Below are 22,778 nucleotides of genomic sequence, written 5' to 3'. Positions count from 1 at the left end.
AATTCATCCATGGGTGAGGGCATTGTGGCCCAGGCAGCATTGATTGCCCACCCCAGAGGGCAGTTAAGAGTCAGTCACATTGCTGCGGGTCTGGAGTCTCATGTAGGCCAGACCAGGTGGCGATGGCAGATCTCCTTCCATGAAGGACATTAGTGAACAAGATGGATTTTCCCTGACAATCGAAAATGGTTTCGTGGTCATCATTAGACTTTTGAATCCACCATCTGCCATGGCAGGATTTGAACCCAGGTCCCCGGCACATTACTTGGGTCTCTGGATTAGCAGTCCAATGATAATACCATTAGGCCATAACCTCCAGCGTATCGTAACATGTAACTTTTATGGGGTCAGGGTCTTAATGACCCCAGCGATGAATATTCCCTCCAATTAAGGGCTGGGGAAGAGGGAATGAAGGGACAGCACCAGGGGAGTGCGTTGTGTTATAGCCAAAATCGGAAGCTATCACTTTTCCCCCTGTCTATGCGTAGTGTTAAAAAACAGGAGAGGACCAGCAATTTTAAAGTGGGTTGAGCAAGTGGAGAGCTGAGGGCTGGGAAAGGTTGAGGGACAGTTAGTAAAATTTTACTACTCAGTGGCATTTTGTCCAAGCGTTGTCATATCCGTTGCCTATCCGTCATTGGCAGCAGAAGGTAGTGGTGAGCTGCCTTCTTGAACTGCATGATGATTGGGTCCACCCACAGTGCAGTTGGGGAGGGAGTCCCAGGATTTTGACCCAGTGACAGTGAAGGAATGACAACACAGTTTCAAGTCAGGATGGAATTGTTTGGAGGGAAGGTTGAAAGTGTTGGGGTCCCATGTATTTTGCTGCCCTGTCCTTCTCGCCAGTAGCACTCGCAGACACAAAACACCACCATCAGAGAACAAGTGAAGAGGTTTGGAGGGTGAGAAACAAATAGAGAGAAGAACACCTTTGGAAAACACTTTGGGCTGGAAATTCCACAAGAGTTGTCCAGGTCTCCGGCTACGACTGTAGCTGGAAATGTCAGGTCTGTGGGAGAAGTGGTGTTTCTCCATGTCATCTAGTAAACGTAGCAGTGCACACTCAGAAAAGCTGCATTCTAGTGCTTTTTAAAACAGTTGCAACCATCTTATATAGGTTGTCTCAAGCCAACTTAACTGACAGTATCCATGAACATTAATGACAGGTTCTTGTCTGAGTGAGTGAGTTGGTGCTAACTCACAGAAGTACTGCAGTTGGCAGAGTGCCACAATGCTGAAACCACCACTGCTAGAGGTCTCACTCCACTTGTACTAGTGAAGGAAGCTGTGTAGTAGCATTGCCAGAGCTCAGTAGATTGAAGCTGAAGTGTGATACTGTAAGTTTTGTTTTGTTCCAGATGGTTCTGACACCCATGTTCTTTTCATTTCCCAAATTTTTGTAAGCCATATAAATAACATTTTGATTTGGAAAAGAAAGCTAATACAAGAGAGGTAGAAAAACCGAGTAACCTTTATTTCATCTTAGTGACCATGCCGGAAAGACTTTTATAAAAAATTGGAGAAATTGAAAAAAAACACTTTGGACACATTCCCACTTCACTGGAGATTGTAACCATTGCTGTGGTTTTAAACTATGAAAATAGTGATTACACAAGTACAAAGTAGCATTGATTACCCCACAACCTGTAATGGCAAAAAATTAATGGGTCTGTTTTCCTTCTTTCGATCAGCAGCAGCACGACCAGATACAGAGGCATCTCCCCAGGACGCATCCACAGTGCAAAGACCAGCAGAGGAATCCATACCCTGTTCAACAGGTCAGCCAGTTCCAAGGTAAGCCAGTCAATTATTAACTCTCTTTTAAATACTTGCAAATGAGATGTGTATATTTTCCCTGTAAGATTGAAAGTCTGTCATTAAACTAACCAGCAAGTACATTAAGATCCCATAAAGTTCATAGGTTATATTTGTAAAACAAATGGAACAGACTTTAATCAGACAATAGTCTTCACTTCATAAATGTTCAGCAGCCTTTTTTTATTAAATTATTCATTTTGTAGGATGTGGGTGTCGCTGGCTGGCCAGCATTTATTGTCAGTCCCCTAGCTGCCCTTCAGAAGGTAGTGGTGAACTGCCTTCTTGCACCACCGCAGTCCACCTACTATGGGTTGACCCACAATGCCGTCAGGGAGTGAATTCCAGGATTTTGACCCAGCGACAGTGAAGGAATGATGATATATTTCCAAGCCAGGATGGCGAGTGGCTTGGAGGAGAACGTGAAGCTGGTGGTGCTCCCATGCATCTGCTGCCCTTGTCCATCCAGTTGGATTATTTGTGTAGAGACAGAATAATCGCACAGTTTCTTTAGACTTGAGGGCAGAAAAAACTTTGCAGCCCCTAAGGCAAATTTGTACAAATGGGCATCAAATAAAGAACAACCCAGGCTTGATTATGAGACCTTAGCAGTGAACTAGCATGTGAGTACCACTGAAGGCTGGCAGGACCTCACACACACAGTGACTGACTTATCAGAACAACTTAGGTACATTTCCTGAAGTTTTCTTCACAGTAATAGCAGTGGACAGAAAATTGCAGCAAAGTACTGAAAGTTATCTGCCAGTGTGTTGTGAAAATCTGCTGTTGGTATGGTATACATGGGCCCTTGGTAACTGGGCATCATATGTCAGTATTAGGGTATCATTGAGTAGGCTTATTTGTTGAAATTCTCTAATAGTAAAGCCCACAAAGGCACTGGCATGGATATAGCAGCAGAGAAGTAGAAACAGAACAAAGCTTGGACAGAGGAGATTGAGACATTCAGCTTATTTCTTCTATCGATCTTCCATAGTTGGCCATATGAAGAACACTGCCTACTTGTTTAGCAAAATAGAAGGGGTCACTGGCAGCTGAACAATGTGACAGAATATTTGCATGTTCCACCCTGGAAACATCACAAAAATGGTGGTTCTCCATTAGGAACTGGCTCATGAATATTTAACTTCAAAGTAATTTTTCATTAAGTTTAGATTTGATCTTATGTGACATTGCTTGTGGTGAGTCAAAGGATACAATGTTGCATAGCAATGGGAGTGTGTTGCCATGTGCTGAACAATGTACTATCCCGGATATTCACTTCTGGTGATGAATGAATCGAATCTTTGTTAAACACAATTAATTTACTGTGAAAGCCACCAGTGAATGGCACTGATTGTCATGCTAGCTTTGTGAAATTTAGCAGCAGTTGAAGTATTAATCTCTGTGTTTCTTCTTCTTTCCTGTGATTGATAGTGACTGAAATTAGTGTACGGATTTGAAGGCACCTTTACTATTCTGGTACTTGGCAGAAGTGACTACCTCACTCCTGTCCGACCAGTGAGTATTGGTAGGGAACTGAGTGCCTGATGTCCAGTCACATGAACTTTCTGGTGAGCAACTGGAATTCAAAACAGAATGCAGTTCTGTTAAACAGCTTGTGTTTCAAGCAGGACTCTCCAAAGAACTTCACACCATGAGTTATATTTGGAAGTTTGTCAATTGTCATGTGGACAAACTGTGCACTGCCGTCATCCAGGGAACCATGACACTAATCACTGTGTCCCAAGGTGGTGTCAATATGAGGGAAGGATTTTGATCAAGCCACCAGGATAGGTCCCTTACATTGTCATTTGACGTTACAGGATCTTGTAACCCCAGGTCATTAGGGAAGGCCTCACTGTAATATCTAATTCAGGGAATGATGCTGCTGACCTCTGGCAGGGCACCATTACACTGGAATCCAAACCTAGATTATTTCACTGAAACTTTTGTGTGGAATTCAAGCCCACACCTTCTAATCCAAAGTGATAGCAGCTAACACACAAAAATATACCAAATGATTGGATGTAGTAACCTGCTCTGAAGTTTTACTGTTCCTATCCAAAGGGTGCTGTGACCAGTGTCATACAGGGGCACTGGCCTGAATTGGCTCATTTGCCTCAGTTCAGACAAAGAGTCAGACTGTGGTCCGTGTGGCTGAGCCATTAATTGCATTACAAAGTGCCTGAAAAATCAGGGAGAATTGTAGAATTTTTTTTGCGTTTTTTAGTCTAGCTTTCTCAATCTTACACTTTGTCAAAGTTATACAAAAAAGATTTTGTATATATTTCCAAAGATGTTGTGCTGTGAAAATACTGTTAACGTACAGTCAGAGAATTTGAGAATTATCGCTCTGCCATGTAATTCCAAAGGAATCAGGCTGTCATCAGTCTCCAGCCCTTTGCCATTGTATGTTCATGCCACTTAAGCAATGCTTACTTTGAAAAAGCAATAGATGTTCCAGAAAAACGCTGATGTTTTACAGTTACTAATACTCAAAGGTTGAGCTTCCAAATGCTCTGAATTGCTCAGTGTTAAATCAAACTATGAAATTCTAATGCAACTAACATTTTTCAGAGGTGGCTGGTGTTGATAGACTGTCAGTTGATTTTCACTGATTAGTTCAGTAACCTTACCCCAATCACAATTAGAACTTCCCACACCCATTCCCAAATCTGCAGTGCTTCCTTCCAGCCCTGGAGATGCCAAGAGCCTTAGTCCACACTTAGTTCTTCTCTGAGCAGCTAGCAACCACTGTGACAAATATCCATCTCAACATGATAAATTAGATGAGTTAAAATGGCTAGCCAAAGCAAGTGGGTGTCAACCTTAGCTGAACAGCCTGGGACCTTCATGGAGTCTTGTAGACAAGGCCACTTTCCCCTACTGATGCAATGCTGGGCTAAGACTTTAGGTGACAGTGTTGGACCTGTCCACACCCAGGGAAAGTCTCAGTTATGAGAGCCATGACCTGTTTCTATTCCTTTCCTAGTATCAGGGCTCCAGTCTCTTTAAAGACGGCATTGCAGCCTTTAAGAGCTGCTGGCGAATTGCAAAACCAGCAGCTCTTTGGTCCCGCCAGAACCACCAGTTGCAGTGACCACTCCAGGGACTGCAATTAGAAAGGAACAGAAACAGTGGAGTAAGCACAGCAATGGAAATAGGATGCATCTGGTCACTGGAGCCATTCACACAGACTGCTGTGGGAGGGAGGGGGTAAGATTGATGATTGTGGGGAGTGCTGTTGTGGAACAGTCTTCCTGTGGGCCACTTTGAGCCAGATTGGGCAGGCGGAGTGGAGTGGGTGTGCCACCCCAGGCAGCAGGGAAGATGTCAGGATATACATGATGGTCTCCTTTAGCAGTGGGACCATACTGCTGCTGACAAAGTACCTGTGGTTACCTCACCCTCCCAATACCACTAAACCGTTGTGTACTGAGGCTGAAGCTGGTGAGGTACATCAGGACCGAATAACTGGGACTCAGGGCTGCTTGGGTTAGGGATCAGGGGCTGGGGGTTCCAGGCCAGGAGCAGCTTTATGATTTCTGTACCAGGCCCTGCTCTATGCAGACTGGATCAATGTTATATAAGCACAGTATTTGACTATTTTATCAAGGTGAGGTCCTCTCAATACTGTTCTAACAAATCATTGCACCAATTTGGAAGCTAAAAAAATGTCCTGGAAAGTAACTAGTGGGAATGTAAGGCTTGATGGATGTCACTGAACTCCAACACTTAAAATGGAGGTATCCAACATTAGCTTGATTAGTCACTTTGATGTGTTTTTTTTAACCAAATCATGTTCTCAACAGCTATCAACTTTCTTCCCGTGACTTTTCTTTTGTTATTTGTAAAGTCGCGTCTTTATTAAATGAATCATTTCACATATGGTATTTGCCCACAAAGTATTCAGATTGTTTTAGCTTTCTGGAGAACTGTGAAACTAAATGTTAACACTAACACAATGACTCACTCATCAGAGGAATCACAGCAACCCAAAACAGATCTGCTAATTTAATGCTTCTTTCCTGCTAAGGGCCTTTTCAACAAGGCACCTCACATGACATAATTGGCAGTTTTCAAGTGTGTTCTACATAAGTTTTAAAAAAATTTATCACCAAACTAAAATGAAAAATTTAGTGTAACACTATTTTACATGTAATTATCCTGACTGTTTCACTGGCCTGTTTGTTTCTTTTGCTAAATGCATGGTCTGTGGAATTGACAGATCTGTGAGGATCCAGCTTCGATCTGCAGATGATCCTGTAGCAGCTGCTCTCAGTCAGACGATATGTGATGTTATATAATTAGACCAGACGCTCCTGAGATAAAGATGGAAAATTAGCTCAGGTATCTGCTCCTGGAACTAGAATTTGCCATAGTAAATATATACGTGGACAGAGTGAAGGCATATTGTGATCAGCCACACCCTGATTCAATATGATACCAATGCTTACTGCATAGACTGATACATAGTGAAAGGTCAACATGATGAGATGCGGCAACTTGCATTAATATAGCACCTTTAGCGGTGTAAAATGCCCACAGGGCACTTCACAGGAGGACTGACCAAACAAAATAAGACAAAATCTGATGTCTTTGGAGCTGCATGATAATATCAACCACCTACTTCAGGGAGAAGACTGGAGGAATTTGAGGTGTTTGAGGGTTACTGATCACCTGCTTAATAAAACACATACATGCAAAGTAATCCAAGCAAATTGTACCGCATCTCATTATTTATCCCCATTTTTATATGCATAAGGCCTCATTGCTAAAAATCCTGGCTGCAGAATACAATATAAAATACTCAGCACATTAAACTGAATTTCTTTTCTCAGCTATCTTAGCGGAGGTGTTGCTCTATTTATTTTAAACATGTTAAAACCACAGCACCAATAGCCAAAGGTGGAATTCCAGCCAAAAGTATTAGCATTTATACACTCGGATGCCATGGTTTAATTTTAGATTCTTATTGTTTTCAAACTGTACTATATCTAGCAAACATTTCTTTTTTTTTGCCAAACAGCAATTTATTCCATCTCGTTTCCATGTGTTTCCCAGTGAAACTCTGGCAGGAACAGCCATGATGAACAGCATGGTTACTACCAGTGATTCCAGTCCTACTGTTGCTATGCTATTATTCACCACCATCTTCCAGCAATAGCCCCCACAAACAACAGTGCAATTTTTTTTTAACTATAACAACCAATTTCAGTTGAATGCTCTTTGAGGCTTTACTTGGTTTTTGTATTTGTGGAACTTCTACATGCTGATCCCCCTTACGGAGAATACCTCATGATCCCCAAGAAGCTCAACTGTGTAGTTTATTAATTGAAATAACCTGCAAAATGTAGATCTAATAATTTTATAAATGAGTTAACAGCGCACATGCAGAGTTATTGGCCCCAATAAACATTCCATCTATTGCACATATTTTTAGCTAGGGGATTTCCAATTTATATTCAGCTTTTTCCTTTGATGTTCGTGTCTTATTCTTTCCCATCTTTAAATACTGAATCATGCTTACATCCTGTACCTTATTCCAGTGTCTACTGTTTTTGTGTGAGGCTTCGATAGTGAATCTCAGCAAGCCGTTCTATCATGTGGAAAGTCAAGATTGAGCCCAAGGTCAGCTCAGACGTTTTGGCAGGAATTATTGGAAAGCCAACTTCTGTGGGGCTTCTCCTGATCTCCCACAGCAACTTCAGTGAAAGGTCATAGCAATGCAGCAAATGGCCATCAACATTGTTTCCCACATTTTGCACCAAAGCAGGGAATCAGGGGATCCCCACCCCATTGCAAATTGCACTCTGGATTTTTGAATGAACTGTGCTGTTTTTGTTTCAGTATTCCCGTTCTGTTTCCCAGAGAATACAGTGGTATTTCCTAACTTGGTATGCATGAGAAATGTTAACATGAAAGGTTTTCACCAATATATTGAGATGGTGACCAGAGTAATTTGGGCCCCTTCATGATAGACACAGACTATTTGTAATACCAGTTATACAAAATACCAGAGATGCAAGGAAAACGAAGAATAAATCAGGGAGGAATTAACTAGATTCAATATAAGTACAAGAAGTATTGATAGTGAGACTAATGAGATTAAAGATGAAGAAATATCTGTGTTCTGATAGTTTGCATGACAGAATATTAAAAGAATTAGATTCAGACTTTGTTAAAGCATTAATCGTGATCTTCCAAAACACTCTTGATTCAGGAATTGTCAGCTTGGATTGGAAGATTGCCAGTGTCACTCGATATTTAAAATGTGCAAGAGACTGAGCTTGGAAATTATTGACCTAATGCAGGGAAGTTACTAGAAGCTATTATAAGGACAGAGTGACTGAACACTTGGAAAAATAATGAGCTGATCGGAGAAAGCAGCATGTATTTTTTAAAGGTTATGTCATGTCCAACGAAGCTAGTTGCATTTTTTTGATGAGATAGCATGGTGAATGAGATGGGATCTGTAGCAGTTATTTATATGGTCTTCCAGGAGACATTCATTTTTAAAGTGGCTATTGCACTTGACTGTAGATCTCCACAACTACATTAACTGACTTTTTGACAAATGATTTTGCTACAGTTCCACTTAAGAGACTGTTAACAAAAATGAGAGCACATGGAATTGGAAAGCAACCCTATGGCTTTAATAGGGAATTGGTTAGAACGAACAATGAGTGGGGATAATGGGAATGTACTCAAATTGGCAGCGTGCTGTGATCCCTCGAGATCTGCACTGGGCTGCAGCTTTTTACTATATTCATAAATGATTTGGACGAAGGACAAGAGAGCCATATATCGGAGGTACCTGTCGACAATAAGTTAGTTGGCACTGTAAATAATGTAGATGGGAATACATAGGAAGTTGCAAAAGGACAGAGATGGATTAAGTGAGTGGGTAAGACTGTGGCAGATAAAACACAAAGTGGGAAAGTATGAGGTCATTCACTTTGAACCTAAGAGCCATAAATCAGAATATTTTCTAAATAAAGCAAAGGCAGGAACTGTGGTTGAGAGGATTGATCTCGGGGCCCAACTCTGGTAACTGCTAAAAGCTAGAGAACAGATACAGAGACTGATTGAACGGGGAAGTAGAATTTTGACTTTAAAATTAAGAGGAATGGAACCTAAAGGGTTGGGATTTACATTCCAGATAGACAGGGCTTTGTTTTAAATTTATCTGGAGTGCTGCCATCGATTCTGGGGCACTGCATTTCAGGAGCAATATGTTAGCCTTGGATTGAGTGCATTATGGGTTAACCAGACTGATGCTGGGAACAAGAGGATGTTTTGCATTATGAGGAGAGATTGCATAGGTTAGTACTCCCTTGTACAGAAGGATTGCAGGATGATCTAATTCAGGTGTTCAAGATGATCAAAGTATTCGTTAGGGAGAAACCTTTTCCTCAGTTAGGAGAGTCTAGAAACAGGGTTTGTAACCTTCAAGTTAGTGCTAGGTTATTGGGGGGAGATGTTAAAATGTATTTCTTTACAAAAAGTGTAATAGAAATGTGGGAACTGTGTTCACCAAACAGTTGTTAAGGCTATGCCAGTTGAAAACGTCAAAACCAAACCAGATACATTTTTATGGCACAAGAGTAGTAAGGGTTATAGAACCAAAGTGGATAGTTGGGAGTTAAAAGATAGAGACCTCACGATGTAGTAGTATGGCTAAATGGGCTTGATCAGCTCAATAGGCAACTGCTGAAACTATTTAGTTACAGTTCGTGGGACCTTCCTAGTAATTCTGGTTCCCTTCTAAACCATAAGGGGCATTAACCTGCTGAGTTACCAAACTCCTATTAAATACAAACCTTAAGAAAAATGCTTGGCAAATTTTAAACTCAAATTTGAGAGAGAGAAAGGTTGGGGTTGAATCACTTTGCGACATGGAACATTTCACAACTCGATCTGCTACAGTGACCTGTATCACTGTGAAAACTATGGTCAGAGTACATGTAGTCATTGAGTGACCCTGGAAGATGTCATTCCCTCATCTTCAGTTAGCCTGTTACCCCAAAAAGAGAACTGAGTATTAGTAATGAGAAAATATGGAAAAGGGTAGGCTGGTTACTGGTTTGTTCTATCATAATTGAGACGTAAAGGTTACTACAGAATAGATTTTATAGATAATTGCCTGAAAAAGCAGTAACAAGAATCAGTCAAAGATAGGTGGTATGAGCAGCAGGTTGATGGAACCCAAGATAAAACTGGCCCAAAATCCAAAAATCTGTAAGCATTTGAAAACGTCAACATTCATCACAAACTGTGGACTCAGCAATGTTTTCCCTTTATTATTAGCCCCTCACCCCAATGTTCACAGTGATCTCTATTAACATATTCTGCAAATTCCATCCCACTTTGCTTTGTTTGTTCTACGTAAAGCTTAACCTATAATATTTGATGCGTCTGCTAATCGCACAGACATTTAAATGTGACAGTGATTCTATCGTAACCCACCAGCTCCTCCATACATAACATGCTGAGTGCAAATTACTACCTCTCATGTCATGTTCAAAGAAATCTATAGTGCAGAAATAGGCCATTCGGCCCATTGAGTCCACACTGACCCTCTGAAGCCCATTTAACCCTGACCCAACCCTCTGCACTATTCCCGTAAATCTGTATTTCCCATGGCTAATCCACTTAGCCTTTTTTTAATTCATTCATGGGATGAGTGCTTACTGTCTAGGCAGCATTTATTGCCCAACCCTAATTGCCCGGAGGGCAGTTAAGAGTCAACCATATTGCTTTGGGTCTGGAGTCGTATGGAGGCCAGACCAGGTAAGGATGGCATTTTCCTTCCCTAAAGGATATTAGTGAACTAGATGGGTTTTTCCCAAAATCAGCAATAGATTCATGGTCATCACTAGATTCTTAATTCCAGATATGTATTGAATTCAAATTCTACCATCTGCCATGGCAGGATTCGAACCCGGGTCCCCAGAACATTACCTTCCATCAGCATCCAAACAGAGATGCTCTACCCAATTCATCAATCTACCTTCCTTCTTTATAGACACTAGAACTAGTGGTGTATGTAAAACAACAAAATCTGCATTTTTTTAGTACCAAGATCATTTCCATGGGCCAACTACATTTGGCCTCAGGACATGTAGTAGAAAAGGAAAGCAAAAGAATTCTCAGTGAGGGTTCAAGCTTTTGATTGCTATCCCATGACTTGTTTTGGAAAATGCATTAGTGAGAGTGAACAGTGAGGTTAGGATCTGGTTCAAGTGGGATACCTTATATGGTTACAAAGCCTTGTGGCATGGATTGTCCTGATTCATACTTGAAGGATAGCAGAGACAGCAGAGACCTGGCAGTATCAACCAAACTGTACCCAGCCGACATCAGACATTAATAAAGCCTGAGATAACGAGGTGTAGAGCTGGATGAACACAACAGACCCAGCAGCATCAGAGGAGCAGGAAAGCTGATGTTTCGGACCTAGACCCTTCTCGCTTTCCTTCTCTACTGCATATCCTGAGGCCAAATGTAGTTGACCCATGGAAGTGATCTCGGCACTAAAAAAATGCAGATTTGTTGTGTTACATACTCCACACGTTCTTAGTGTCTATCTTCTGAAGTAGGCTCTGGGCCCGAAACGTCAGCTTTCCTGCTGCTGTGGTGCTGCTTGGCCTGCTGTGTTCATCCAACTCTACACCGTGTTATCTCAGATTCTTCAGCATCGGCAGTTCCTACTACCTCTGAAATAATATATCCTGAGGGGTTTTGACAGGTTGGCTGGTAGAAGGAATATTTCCTTTGATAGTAATCGGGGTTGCCCACTTAAAACACAGAGGAGGGGAAATATTTTCTCTCAGAGGATCATGAGCCTTCCTGAAAAGGTGGTCGAAAAAGAGTTCTTGACTATTTTTAAGGCAGAGGCACGTAGATTCTTAAACAGAAAAGCTCAACAGGGTGAAGGACCCCGGGACTTGAAATTTTAACTCTGTTTTTCTCTCTACAGATGCTGTGAGATCAGCTGAGTTTCTCCGGCACTTTCTGTTTCTGTGTCCAATCTGCAGCATCCACAGTGATGTTATTATGGATAGATTTTTTGTGAAGCAAGGAGGTGAAATGTTATTGAGGTAGGCAGGGATGTGGATTTGAGGTGACAATCAGAATGTCGAATATCGAATGGCGTGTTCCTTTATTGTATGTCTAAACAAGGGAAAAAATTGGAAGGAAAGGAGAACTTCTGCACTGTTTGTTCCTTATCTTCTTGCTCTCTCAATCAGGCGATCTTCCCATATGTTTGCTCCTGCTGTGCTGATTTCCATGTGATTGCATTTAAATAAAACACGTTACATTATCACATTAGACCTCCCATTGAGAGACCCCTGCAATGAGGTTGTTGCCAGGCACTTGACAAAGCAGGTGGTCCAAATGATGCCCGAAAACTTGCACCACGCTTGGAAAATACTTCTTGATGAAAACCTTAATTACCCTGATTGCCTGCTCTCCTCCATTGTGCCAGTTGCCAATTCCAATTCTGCTGCAAATTCCAGTGGCAAAGCTCCCTGGGAAACTTAACAGCAGTAGACCAACATTGGGATGCCATCCTAATAGAGCCTTCTGTTGCTTTCCCATTCCCTGCCACCCCCACAGCATTGTAAATGCCCACCCTCTTGCTTTATTTCCTGCACTTCAGCCAAATTCTTAATCAAATCCCAGGTTTCCTTTTCATCCTATCACCTTATGTTAAGTCTTTCATGTGGAACTTTAACAAATCCCTTCTGGAAGTCAAGCTACACACACTAAAGAGTTTTGCACAGCTTACCGGGTTTGGTGCTAAATATCCTGTTCTGGCAAGATCTTCCTCTTCTGAATCCATTCTCATGGCTGACAACTAGGCTTTGGTTGTCCAGATTATCGCTCAGATTTGTTTCTGAAATCAATTCACCATTTCATTTTTTGACACATAATGACCAGGAGAAGGGGGAATTGGTTCCCCTCTTTTTAACCTATTGCTCAGTCAGCCACAACAAATATTTATTTATTTTTAGCACATGTCTAGTGCACTTCAGTGAGAATGTTGAGTGAAAGAAAGAGCTCTTATTAGCAACTAACTCTAAGATAAAATAATAATCTGACATCAAAATGCACACGTAGTAAATCTAGAAAGGAAAGTTTTGGTGCAGATCAGGAGAATAAAGTTTACACGTTTGAAAGATCTTTAGAGGACTTGTGTTGTTAGGTTCTTAACCTGAGGGCACAGCTGTTTAATTTCTGACTGGCAACATTAGCAGCGGTTCATTTTTCTGCATATCTTTGAGCTCTCAATGAGTCGTTATTTTTCTGATTTGCTTTTTTAATGGGCCCTGTTTTTTATGACAATGATGAAACAGGGAGGGAGGGAGAAAGAGTTCCTGCTCCTGTTGTCTAAAATTCATTTTCCTTCTTTTTGCCACTGCTCAAATGTTGTAATATAGTTCACTGTGTATTCTTGAGTCTAGCTCCACTGTCTTTGCAAGCTAGCTAAATAGCAGACAAGCTTTTCATGTACCAATAAGAGAAATCATTCTAGAAGTATGAGCTAAAACAGGTGATTTGAATTTCTTAAGGCTGACTCAGTTGCCTGGTTTTGATGTATTCAGATAAAAAAGTAAATTCAGTACAGGCAGCTTTATTTGTTCCATTAAGGACCTCCTACGGCTTGCCTCAACCTGTGATGAGGTCAGTACTGCAGCCATTTTAGATTTATGATTCTTTCTCTTTTGAAACTATTTCAATCCACACTTACCTGTATCAGTGGTAGCACTTACTCATTCTTGTCAGGTAAAACTTAAGACACCTCAGAATCTTTAACAGCTCATTTACCTTTCCACAATATTTAGTGCGTTTTAAAAATGTTGAATCTTATTCCTTTCACAATACAAATTTCATATTTAATTATATGGTGCTTTCAGAAGTTGATTGACTTATTGACTTTACAGTGTATAAAGTGAGACTAATGCTTTCCTTATTTTCTTCAGTAATCTAAAGATGTTGATATATTGTGCTACTCGCTGTGTATTTGTAGCTTCTCTCCAGTATCTCACACAAATGATTCTTTTCCTTCTGGGCCCAGACCATGTGTATCAATATGACTGTTTATTTGATTGTGAAATGCTTCATTCTGCCGTAAACCAAACATGTAACCATTTCAGAACAAGCCAGCAGAAAGTAGGAATTTATGACTGATGCTGTTTCCCCTCTTTAGGATAGGGGAGCATTGAAATAATTTGTACCTAGGCACTGCTTCAGTTGAGCACAGATTCAGAATTGAATCTGGGGCATTTGGTCTGTGTGACTGAGTACTTCACCAAGTGCTGTGTTTAACCTCTGACCTTGAGGATGTGCAGCGTCTATGTTTAAAAAGTAAAATAATTCATTTATCCACAGCTACATTCACTGCTATGGATTCACCAGGAGGATACCAGCACAAGGGTAGAAATAATTTTTGATAATAATATTTCTGATGGAGCAAGTAAGGCTATGATCAAGTTTAATTCCCACACTTACGATGGTGAAGAATTTTTAGAGATGAATAAGAGAACATTTCACTGATCAGGGAAGCCATCAATCACTAACAGAGTTAGGAGAGCAGGAGGTCAGAGAGTCGTACAGCATGGAAGCAGACGCTTCAGTCCAATCAGTCTACACCAATCATAATCCCAACCAAAACTAGTCCCACCTGCCTGCGCTTTACCTATATCTCCTGAAGCATTTCTTATTCGTGTATTTGTCCAAATGTAAGTTAAAGATAATAACTGTACCCACACAGACCACTTCCTCTGGAAGTTCATTCCACACATGAACCACTCCAAATGAAAAAATACATGTCTTTTTAAAAAATTTTTCTCCTCTCACCTTAAAACAACATCCCCAAGTTTTGAACCCCCCCCCCCTTTGCTATTCACCTTATCTATACCCCTCATATTTTAATAAACCTCTATAAGGTCACCCCTCAACCTCCTATGCTGCTGGGAGACAAGTCCCAGCCTATTCAGCCTCTCCTTATAACTCAAACCCTCCCTTCCAGGCAACATCCTGGTAAATCCCATCTAAACCCTTTTGCTTATTAATATTAATATATATTATAATAACAGATGTCCCTTAAGCAGTGAGGTTTGGGTTGTTGAATGCTTTGCTTCAGGAAGTAGCTGCACCTTAGCACATTCCTCTTTCCCTTCAGGGAATAGTGGGAAAATGGTCAAAGGATTCCTAGCTGATAATCAACCATCGTACCTTGCTATGAACTCTCCTTGTGTGGACAGCGAGTCCTGCTGGGGACTTGAACTGAGAATTTCAGGCCCAGAAACAGGAACAATCCACTGCAGCACAGAATCTCTTTAGGAAGCAGTTGCTGCTGTTCTAAAGGAAGAGATAATAAACATAGGGCACGCAGAAGGACTGACGACATTGTTGTGCAGTTTGAGTTTGCTGCTCTTACCTGACAACTTGTTGCTATCAGCATTATTTTGGGAATGCTTTAGGGAAAGAAGGGGCTCATGTTGTGCGATCCTCATCAGTCGACCTCTAAAATTCCAGGGCAGGGTTTTACTTGTGAACCCTCAGCCTCAAATTGCAGCAGGCACTTACCAACTTCTTGACAGAGGTCAAATAAGCTTTTCTTACTTTTATCAAGTGCAAGGCCAAGTCACGCGATGTGTTATCTGTCCATATGCAGCACTTAACTCAATCTTAATGTGGTAATTTGAAAAAAAAGACACTTTCAGAGACTGTGTATCCAAAATCTTTGTTTATGGTCTGAGGATGGAGGGAAGCAATGTGGAAAACATAGTATCTGTGAAATAATAGCTATGTGGAATGATGATAGCACTGAGTTTCGGAGCTCTGAATACTGTCAGCAGACACACTCTTGTGATTCTCCACTAATTAAGTTTCCAATCTTAGCTTTGTTTCAGGGCAGGTTTTGCAGCAAAGATGCTGGTGCATGCTGGGCTGTTCCATGTAGAGAAGGAGAGATTAGCGGGGTCAGTCAGTGCATGGTGGTCTTACAAATGTCAACAAACTCGCTTACCTCACTGATAGAACCCGTGGTGGAGGGGTAATAAATAAGCTACCTTTCTAAAATGTAAATTTAACTAATAGTTTCTCTGGTGGCTTAATGCGGAATCTTGTTGCATGCTGTCATCCTGAAGATTCAAAACCTGATAGGTGCTAAGTTGGAGGATCTCACTTAATGTAGTAACAAGAACTCAGAAGTAAATTTGACTGCTTGAGTAGAGGAACTGGTTAGTGGATCCTGCTCCCAGTTACCACCCTTGCTGGAAAGTGTGTTATGCTTATTAAGGTGTCATTCTAGCGCTGACATCTGCAAAGTCAAAGATTCTCACATTCTAGACACGAGAGAGGAATTCCCACTGAGCTCACTTACCAGAGGACCCTTGTGCTAGTGAATCAAACTGTAACATACTTCAGTTACAATCTACAGCCTAGCTTTTAATGGTAGTGAACTCTGTGAAATATCTCATACCACACTACAACCACATAAAACAACAGAAGTAGTCTGATCGCAGACTGAATTATGGTTTTAAAGTGATTCATCATTACGTAACAATATCCAACCAACTTCTACTTCTTTCTCATTGTAGGTACCACCCAGGAATTGGCAGCTGCGCGGAACCAGGCTCTCCAAAATGCAGTTCGTCCCCGGATGATGGCACACAATCCAGGCATGATACAGATGACACCCGTCCAGAATTCTGGCACAATACCTGCCACCACTGGACAGTCAGAGATTGGCATGGCGCCCTACAGTAATGCCCAGAGCAGCCAACAAGGAATGTACAGTATGAGTCCAGGCATGAACCAAATTCTTCAACATTCAAACCAAAGTAACACGAGCATGGCACGTAATGTTAGCCAGATGCAGAAACAGCCTATTGCAGGACAAGGGGTTGGAATGGTACCTGGTTATGGACAAAACCTACTTGGAAACCCTGTGCTAGCCCAACAACAACAACAACAACATGTCAAAGGACCAGGAGGGCAAACAATGCCCAAGGCTCAAGCTCAAAGACTACAGCTCATTGGAAGCTCTGGTACACCAGCTCAGAGCTGGCAGCAGCACAGTTTGCAGAGCTTGCCCAACAGAACTCAAGCAAACAGTGAGTTAAGTCCGTTCAACAGCAAGTCAGCTTATCCAATGCAACCTGGTCAAACTAAGATGGCCAAACAGCATTTTTCCCAGACAATGGGGCAGCCAGTTCTTGAGACTGCCGGTACAGTTGGAGGACAAATGATGCCTCATTTTGCAGGACACCCAAGGACCAACCAACCGAGACAAATAGTAATGTCTGGCATGACCCAGACAATCCACAGTATGACTGGTTTTAATCAGGCCACAGGCCAACAGTTGACGACAGGTTGCTACGCACAAAGCAACCCAGGTCAGGGGTATCACACAAGAACCACAAATCAGGACATGTCCTTTAATTACGTCAGCCAGTCAGGGGCTGGTTCCTTCTCTAATTTATCAGACAGTGGCGATCTGATGGACTCTCTTATCAAAAGTGGATCGACAGAAGGCTGGATGCAAGAGTTTGATGAAATATTTGGTAACCAGCAGTAGATTGGGTGAAAATGAGTTTTTAATTATTAAAAAAAAGCTGTTAAATTAAGGCTTCCTCTAAATAAAAGTGTTTAGGGACCAAGTAAAGTAGGCCTAGTTTTGTAGTTGCACTGCTGTTGCATTACGGTGCTGATGTACATGTAGATGTGATCCAAACTGTAATGGTTTCATGTAAATAGGTTTTTATATAAGTCCAAATATAAGGCTTATTATTGGGTCTACTTCCTGTAAAGAATGGCTCTTAGTTTAACAGAACATTGAAGTATTTTTATTTCATTTTACAGTTTTCAATTCATCAAGAAAGCAATGATATTGCACTTCAGACAATGTCTAACTAATTATTTGTACTGTAAACTCTAAACAGATGTGTTCATTGAATACAATTTTTTTGTAGATTTCATTTTTACTCTGTATCTTAAGCAGTGCTTGGAACCTGAGCTCAGTTCTTTTTAAATCTGTACAGAATCCTTGACTGTGTAAAAGTGTGATGTTGAATAACATTTTCTTTGGGGGGGGGGGGGGGTGGGAGGTGGGAGGTGTCAGGGGAAAGGGAGAATGTTATGTCAATGAATCATGAGATATTATTAAAAAAGAACTTTAATGTGAATTCTCAACATTGGGGGTTTTATTTTTCCAGAGAAGTTTTGAAGGTACGGTAGTACGAGGAGACAGGATTCTTCCCAGCCACTTGTCCCCACCCCAGAAGGTGGATATTTCAAAATCAACCATAGTTCATGCTCCAGGGTGTTACTCTACTGAAAATGTGTGCAAAATTTAGCTGAGAGTAGGATCCATCTGAACTAACACTGTTCCCATTTAGTCTGTTGCAACCCACTGTTGTAATTCAGAGAGAAAGATCATCGGTGTAGCTATTAGAGGAAGGGAAAATCAATGCCTTCACAAGGGAAAGGTTATGGGGAACATGACATTAAAAAACTAGGACTGTTAACAAAATAGGAAATTGTACACCTCAGAAACTGACCCATTCTCCCTCCTGTCCTTGCTACCTGCTTTAACCTCCCTTTCGTCTCCAAAGTGCAGAAATATGTTGTTGCCTACCAAACCCAGGCCTAACTTTTCTACAACTCCAAGTTTAAATCTTTCCTATCAGGTTCCTGCCCAGTCTGTGGACTGAAATGGCCATCTGACATGCCCATGTTAAACTATCAGTCCTCAACCTTCTTGAGTCAATATGTAGTCCTTGATAATGTAGACTATACCATTCTTTTGAACTGACGCGATTTGATTTATTAATGTCACGTGTACCCAGGCACAGCGAAAAGTTTTGTTTTTGCATGCAGTACAAATAGATCACATTGCATCAGGGTAGTAGAATGAACGAGGAATAAAATATTACAGCTGCAGAGAGGGCGCACAAAGCGCGAGATTAACATTAAATTTAAAATTTGAGAGGTCTACTCAGAAGTCTAATAACCAGCAGGGAAGAAGCTGTTCTTGAATCTGTTGGTTTGTGTGTTTAGGCTTCTGTATCTTTTGCCTGATGAAAGAGGTTGGAAGTGATTGTAACTGGGACGAGAGGGGTCTTTGATGATGTTAGCTGCCTTTCCGAGGCAGTGGGAAATGTAGATAGACTCCATGGATGGAAGGTTAGCTTGTGTGATGGACAGGGCTGTGTCCACAACTCTCAACAGTTTCTTATGTTCCTGGGCTGAACAGTTACGATACCAAGCTGTGATGCATCTGGATAGGATGCTTTCCGTGGTGCATCTAAAAAAATTGTTAAGTGTCTTTATGGACATGCCGAATTTCCGTAGCCTCCTGAGGAAGTGGAGGTTTTTGTAGTACTTTCTTGACCGACACGTCAGTGTGGATGGACCATGACAGATTGTTAACAATCATTACTCCTATCAACTTGACACTCTTGACCATCTCTGTCTCAGCACCATTGATATAGACAGGAGTGTGCCCTCCACCTTGCTTCCTGAAGTCAATGACCAGCTCTTTCTTTTTGCTGACTTTGAGGGAGAGATTGTTGTCTTTACACCATGCCACCGAGCACTCTATCTCTTTCCTGTATTCTGTCTCATCATTGTTTGAGATCCAGTGGTGTTATCAGCAAAGTTGTAAATGGAGTTAGGGGCAGAATTTGGCCGCAGAGTCAGGAGTGCTATCTGACCTGGCTATGTAAAACTGTCACTCCTCAACTTCCTTTAGTCAATGTGCAGTCCTCAAAACAGTGGATCGTACCATTCACCTCCAGTCTCTCTCTCTGTCTCTCTCTACATTCTTGCTGGCTGAGACTGCCCTCACTTAGCCCAGTCTTTCCTACCCTGTTGCAGTCATTGAATCACCTGCAAAAAAGGGTGACACAGTGGCTCAGTGGTTAGCACTCCTACGGGTTCGATTCCAGCCTCGGGCAACTGTCTGTGCAGAGTTTGCACATTCTCCCCATGTCTGCATGGGTTTTCTCTGGGTGCTCCAGTTTCCTCCCACAGTCCAAAGATGTGCAGGCTGGGTGGTTTGGCCATGTTAAATTGCCCTCAGTGTTCAGGATTGTGTAGATTAGGTGGGGTATAGAAGCATGGATCTGGGCGGCATGTTCTATGGGTCAGTGCGGAATTGTTGGGTCGAAGGACCTGTTTCCACACTGTAGGGATTATATGATTCAATGGGTTCCAGCTCCAGCATCATCACCTCACGTATCCCACACACCTAGTCTTAGCCCTATCTTATTTCTCTGCTGCATGTTCCTCCTTGACAACATCATTGTAATGTTAACAATCAACAGTGATGTTACCAGCTTCGTCCCCGATTACCTCACTGATTCTCAGACTGCTTGTTTCTGACGATATACAAAATGAACAGAAATTTTCTGAAACCAAATATCGATAAGTCCAAAACCACTGCCTTCAGTCCCTGCTATAACTCTGGTCCTCAGGCACATATTCCACCTTGCTCCCCTGCAACTATCTGAAATTAAACCTTGTGACCTTGTTATCACATTTGATCCTTTCAGAACTTCTGACCAGCACCTAGACAATGTACTTTCACAGCATTGTTCCCCCCGACTCTACTCCTGCCTCAACTCATCCATGCCATTGTTGTGTCTAGACTTTATCGTTCCCATACTTTCCTTCCCAGCTTCCAATATTCAACCCTACACAGATCTGAATGGATCCAGCACGCTGCTGCCCACATCCTGTCTTTCACCTAAGCTTCATTCACCCATCAGTCCTGTGTTGACTGACTTACACCGACTTTTGGTCTGGTCTGCATCAATTTTAAATCACTCATTTGTGTTTTCATATATCCCTGGCCTTTCCTCTTTCCTAACTCTGTTCCTCCAGCCTTTGAGTCTTTATGATCTCTTCACGTCTCCAATTGCAGCCTCTCGTGTAATCCAACAGCTAATTGCTCCATTATTGGTACTTTCAGCTGTCTAGGTTCTAATCTCTGTAAATCCTTCCATCATCCTCTTGGGGTCAGTTCTTTACTCTCCTCATTTAAAACACTGTGTAAAAATTAACAATTTGCCTATGCTTTTAACCATGTGTCATGGCTTGGTGTTTGATAATGGCCCTGAGGTGCTTTGGGGATAGTCTCCTACATTAAATGCACAACAGAGGTGCACATTACTGTTACAAATTTTAATACCAGTTTCTGTGCGCTAGTCTTGACCATTAATTTATTCACTGTGTATAGTGTTGGAGTGTTTAGATTTTATGCACTCCTGCGTGACAGTATTTTCTATTAAAATGTACAACTGATTTTCCACATATATGCATTAGCCAGTATTGATTTATGCTAAATTCTCTGAAAATAAATTGTAATGTTCCAATTAATTCATTCAGAACATCTCTGATATATTTTCAGCAGCAGTATAGCAGAGTGTTTTGTTAAGTGTGTGCAGAGTCATAGAGTCGTAAAGCATGGAAACAGACTCTACGGTCCAACCAGTCCATGCCAACCATAATCCCAGACTAAACTAGACCCGCCTGCCTGCACTTGGTCCCTATGTCTCCAAATATTCCTTATTCATGTACTTACATAAATGTCTTTTAAACGGTGTAATTGTGCCGTCATCCACCACTTTCTCGGGATGTTCATTCCACACATGTCCGTACCAGCACCAAGACAACGTAATTTCACAGCATCGTTCCTGACTCTACTCCTGCCTCAAATCATCCACAGCTCGGCCAAGCATCGTTGCCCCTCACGTACTTTGTAAAATTTTTCTCCTCTCACCTTAAAAATATACCACCTAGCCTTGAAATTCCCCATCATAGAGAAAAGACACCTGCCATTCACATTATCTATACCCCTCATGATTTTATAAACCTCTACAAGGTCATCCTTCAAACTCTTACACTCCAGTGAGAAAAGCCCCAGTCTATCCAGCCTCTGCCTACAGCTCACACCTTCCATTCCTGGCAACATCCTTGTAAATCTTTTCTGAACCCTATTCAGCTTGCTGATATCCTTTCTATAACAGGGTGACTAGAACTGTCCTGTATAATCTCAACATGACTTCCCAACTCCTATACCCAAAAGTCTGAGCAATGAAGGCAAGTGCGCTAAACACTTTCTTAACCACCCTGTCTGCATGTGACACAAATTTCAAAGAATTACATGCTTGAACCCTTAGGTCTCTCTGTTCTACGACACTAACCAAGACCCTACTTTTAATTGTGTAAGTCTTGCTGTTGTGTGATTTATGAAAATATCTTTGTGGGTAATCTTCTTATGGTTTATGCAATCCTGAGATCCTATTCCACATACTTTAACAATTGCAGTCATCGAGTTAGAAACTAAGTTGGAATAAAAAGAACTCATTAAGTTGCCCATTTGGAATAAATTTTTGCAGATAAATGAATAAAATCCAAGTAACTACAGATTCTTGAGATCTGAAATAAAAAGAGTACAGGCAAGCCTCAGCAAGTATGGCAGCATCTGTGAAGAGAAAAACATAGTTAACATTTTGAGTCCAATATGATTATTCTTCAGAACAGTTGTTTTTATCAGAAAAATGCTGGCTGCAAGATGGAAGGCATTTTTAAAGGTTATAAGCCTGAGTAGTTTGTTCCCATTTCTTGTTGCAGTTAGTGACCTGCTAGTGTTGCTAACTCTAGACTTAAGAGAAGGTTGTCATTGAAGAAGTACAGTACCAAAATACTGTGCAATTGTAATCATCTGCTATGCTGCTGCTGAAAATATATTTGAATTATTTACACAGCACAGAATATGGTTACTCAGCTTATGATTCCCTTATCATTCCAGCTGTTACAAGGAACAATCCCATTATTATGGAATGGTGTAGATGGGGTAATAAATGAATGGACTTAGCAAGGAGAGTGCCAGAAAACTCCAGCTATAGGTACACAATTCGAGGCCCTCAAGGAATATTTCT

At 41.4% G+C, this 22,778-nt stretch overlaps 1 protein-coding gene across 3 annotated transcripts in view; it reads left to right on the top strand.

Moving 5' to 3' along the window:
* maml3 (mastermind-like transcriptional coactivator 3) overlaps positions 1-17,915 on the top strand; it is a 565,727-nt gene extending 547,812 nt beyond the window's left edge. For 2 of the 3 annotated variants that reach the window (XM_048546160.2, XM_048546140.2), the window contains exons 4-5: positions 1,692-1,794; positions 16,431-17,915. In XM_048546160.2, coding sequence (XP_048402117.1) covers positions 1,692-1,794; positions 16,431-17,410 — 1,083 coding nt within the window. In that variant the 3' untranslated portion in view covers positions 17,411-17,915. The remainder of the gene's footprint in view (positions 1-1,691; positions 1,795-16,430) is intronic. The other variant, XM_048546150.2, reaches the window with a different exon arrangement.
* The last annotated feature ends 4,863 nt before the right edge of the window (positions 17,916-22,778 follow it).

Source organism: Stegostoma tigrinum, chromosome 1 (assembly GCF_030684315.1).
Source record: "Stegostoma tigrinum isolate sSteTig4 chromosome 1, sSteTig4.hap1, whole genome shotgun sequence".
NCBI lineage: Eukaryota > Metazoa > Chordata > Chondrichthyes > Orectolobiformes > Stegostomatidae > Stegostoma > Stegostoma tigrinum.
The sequence above is the reverse complement of the archived record's forward strand: the minus strand, read 5'-3'. Positions and strand labels throughout refer to the sequence as shown.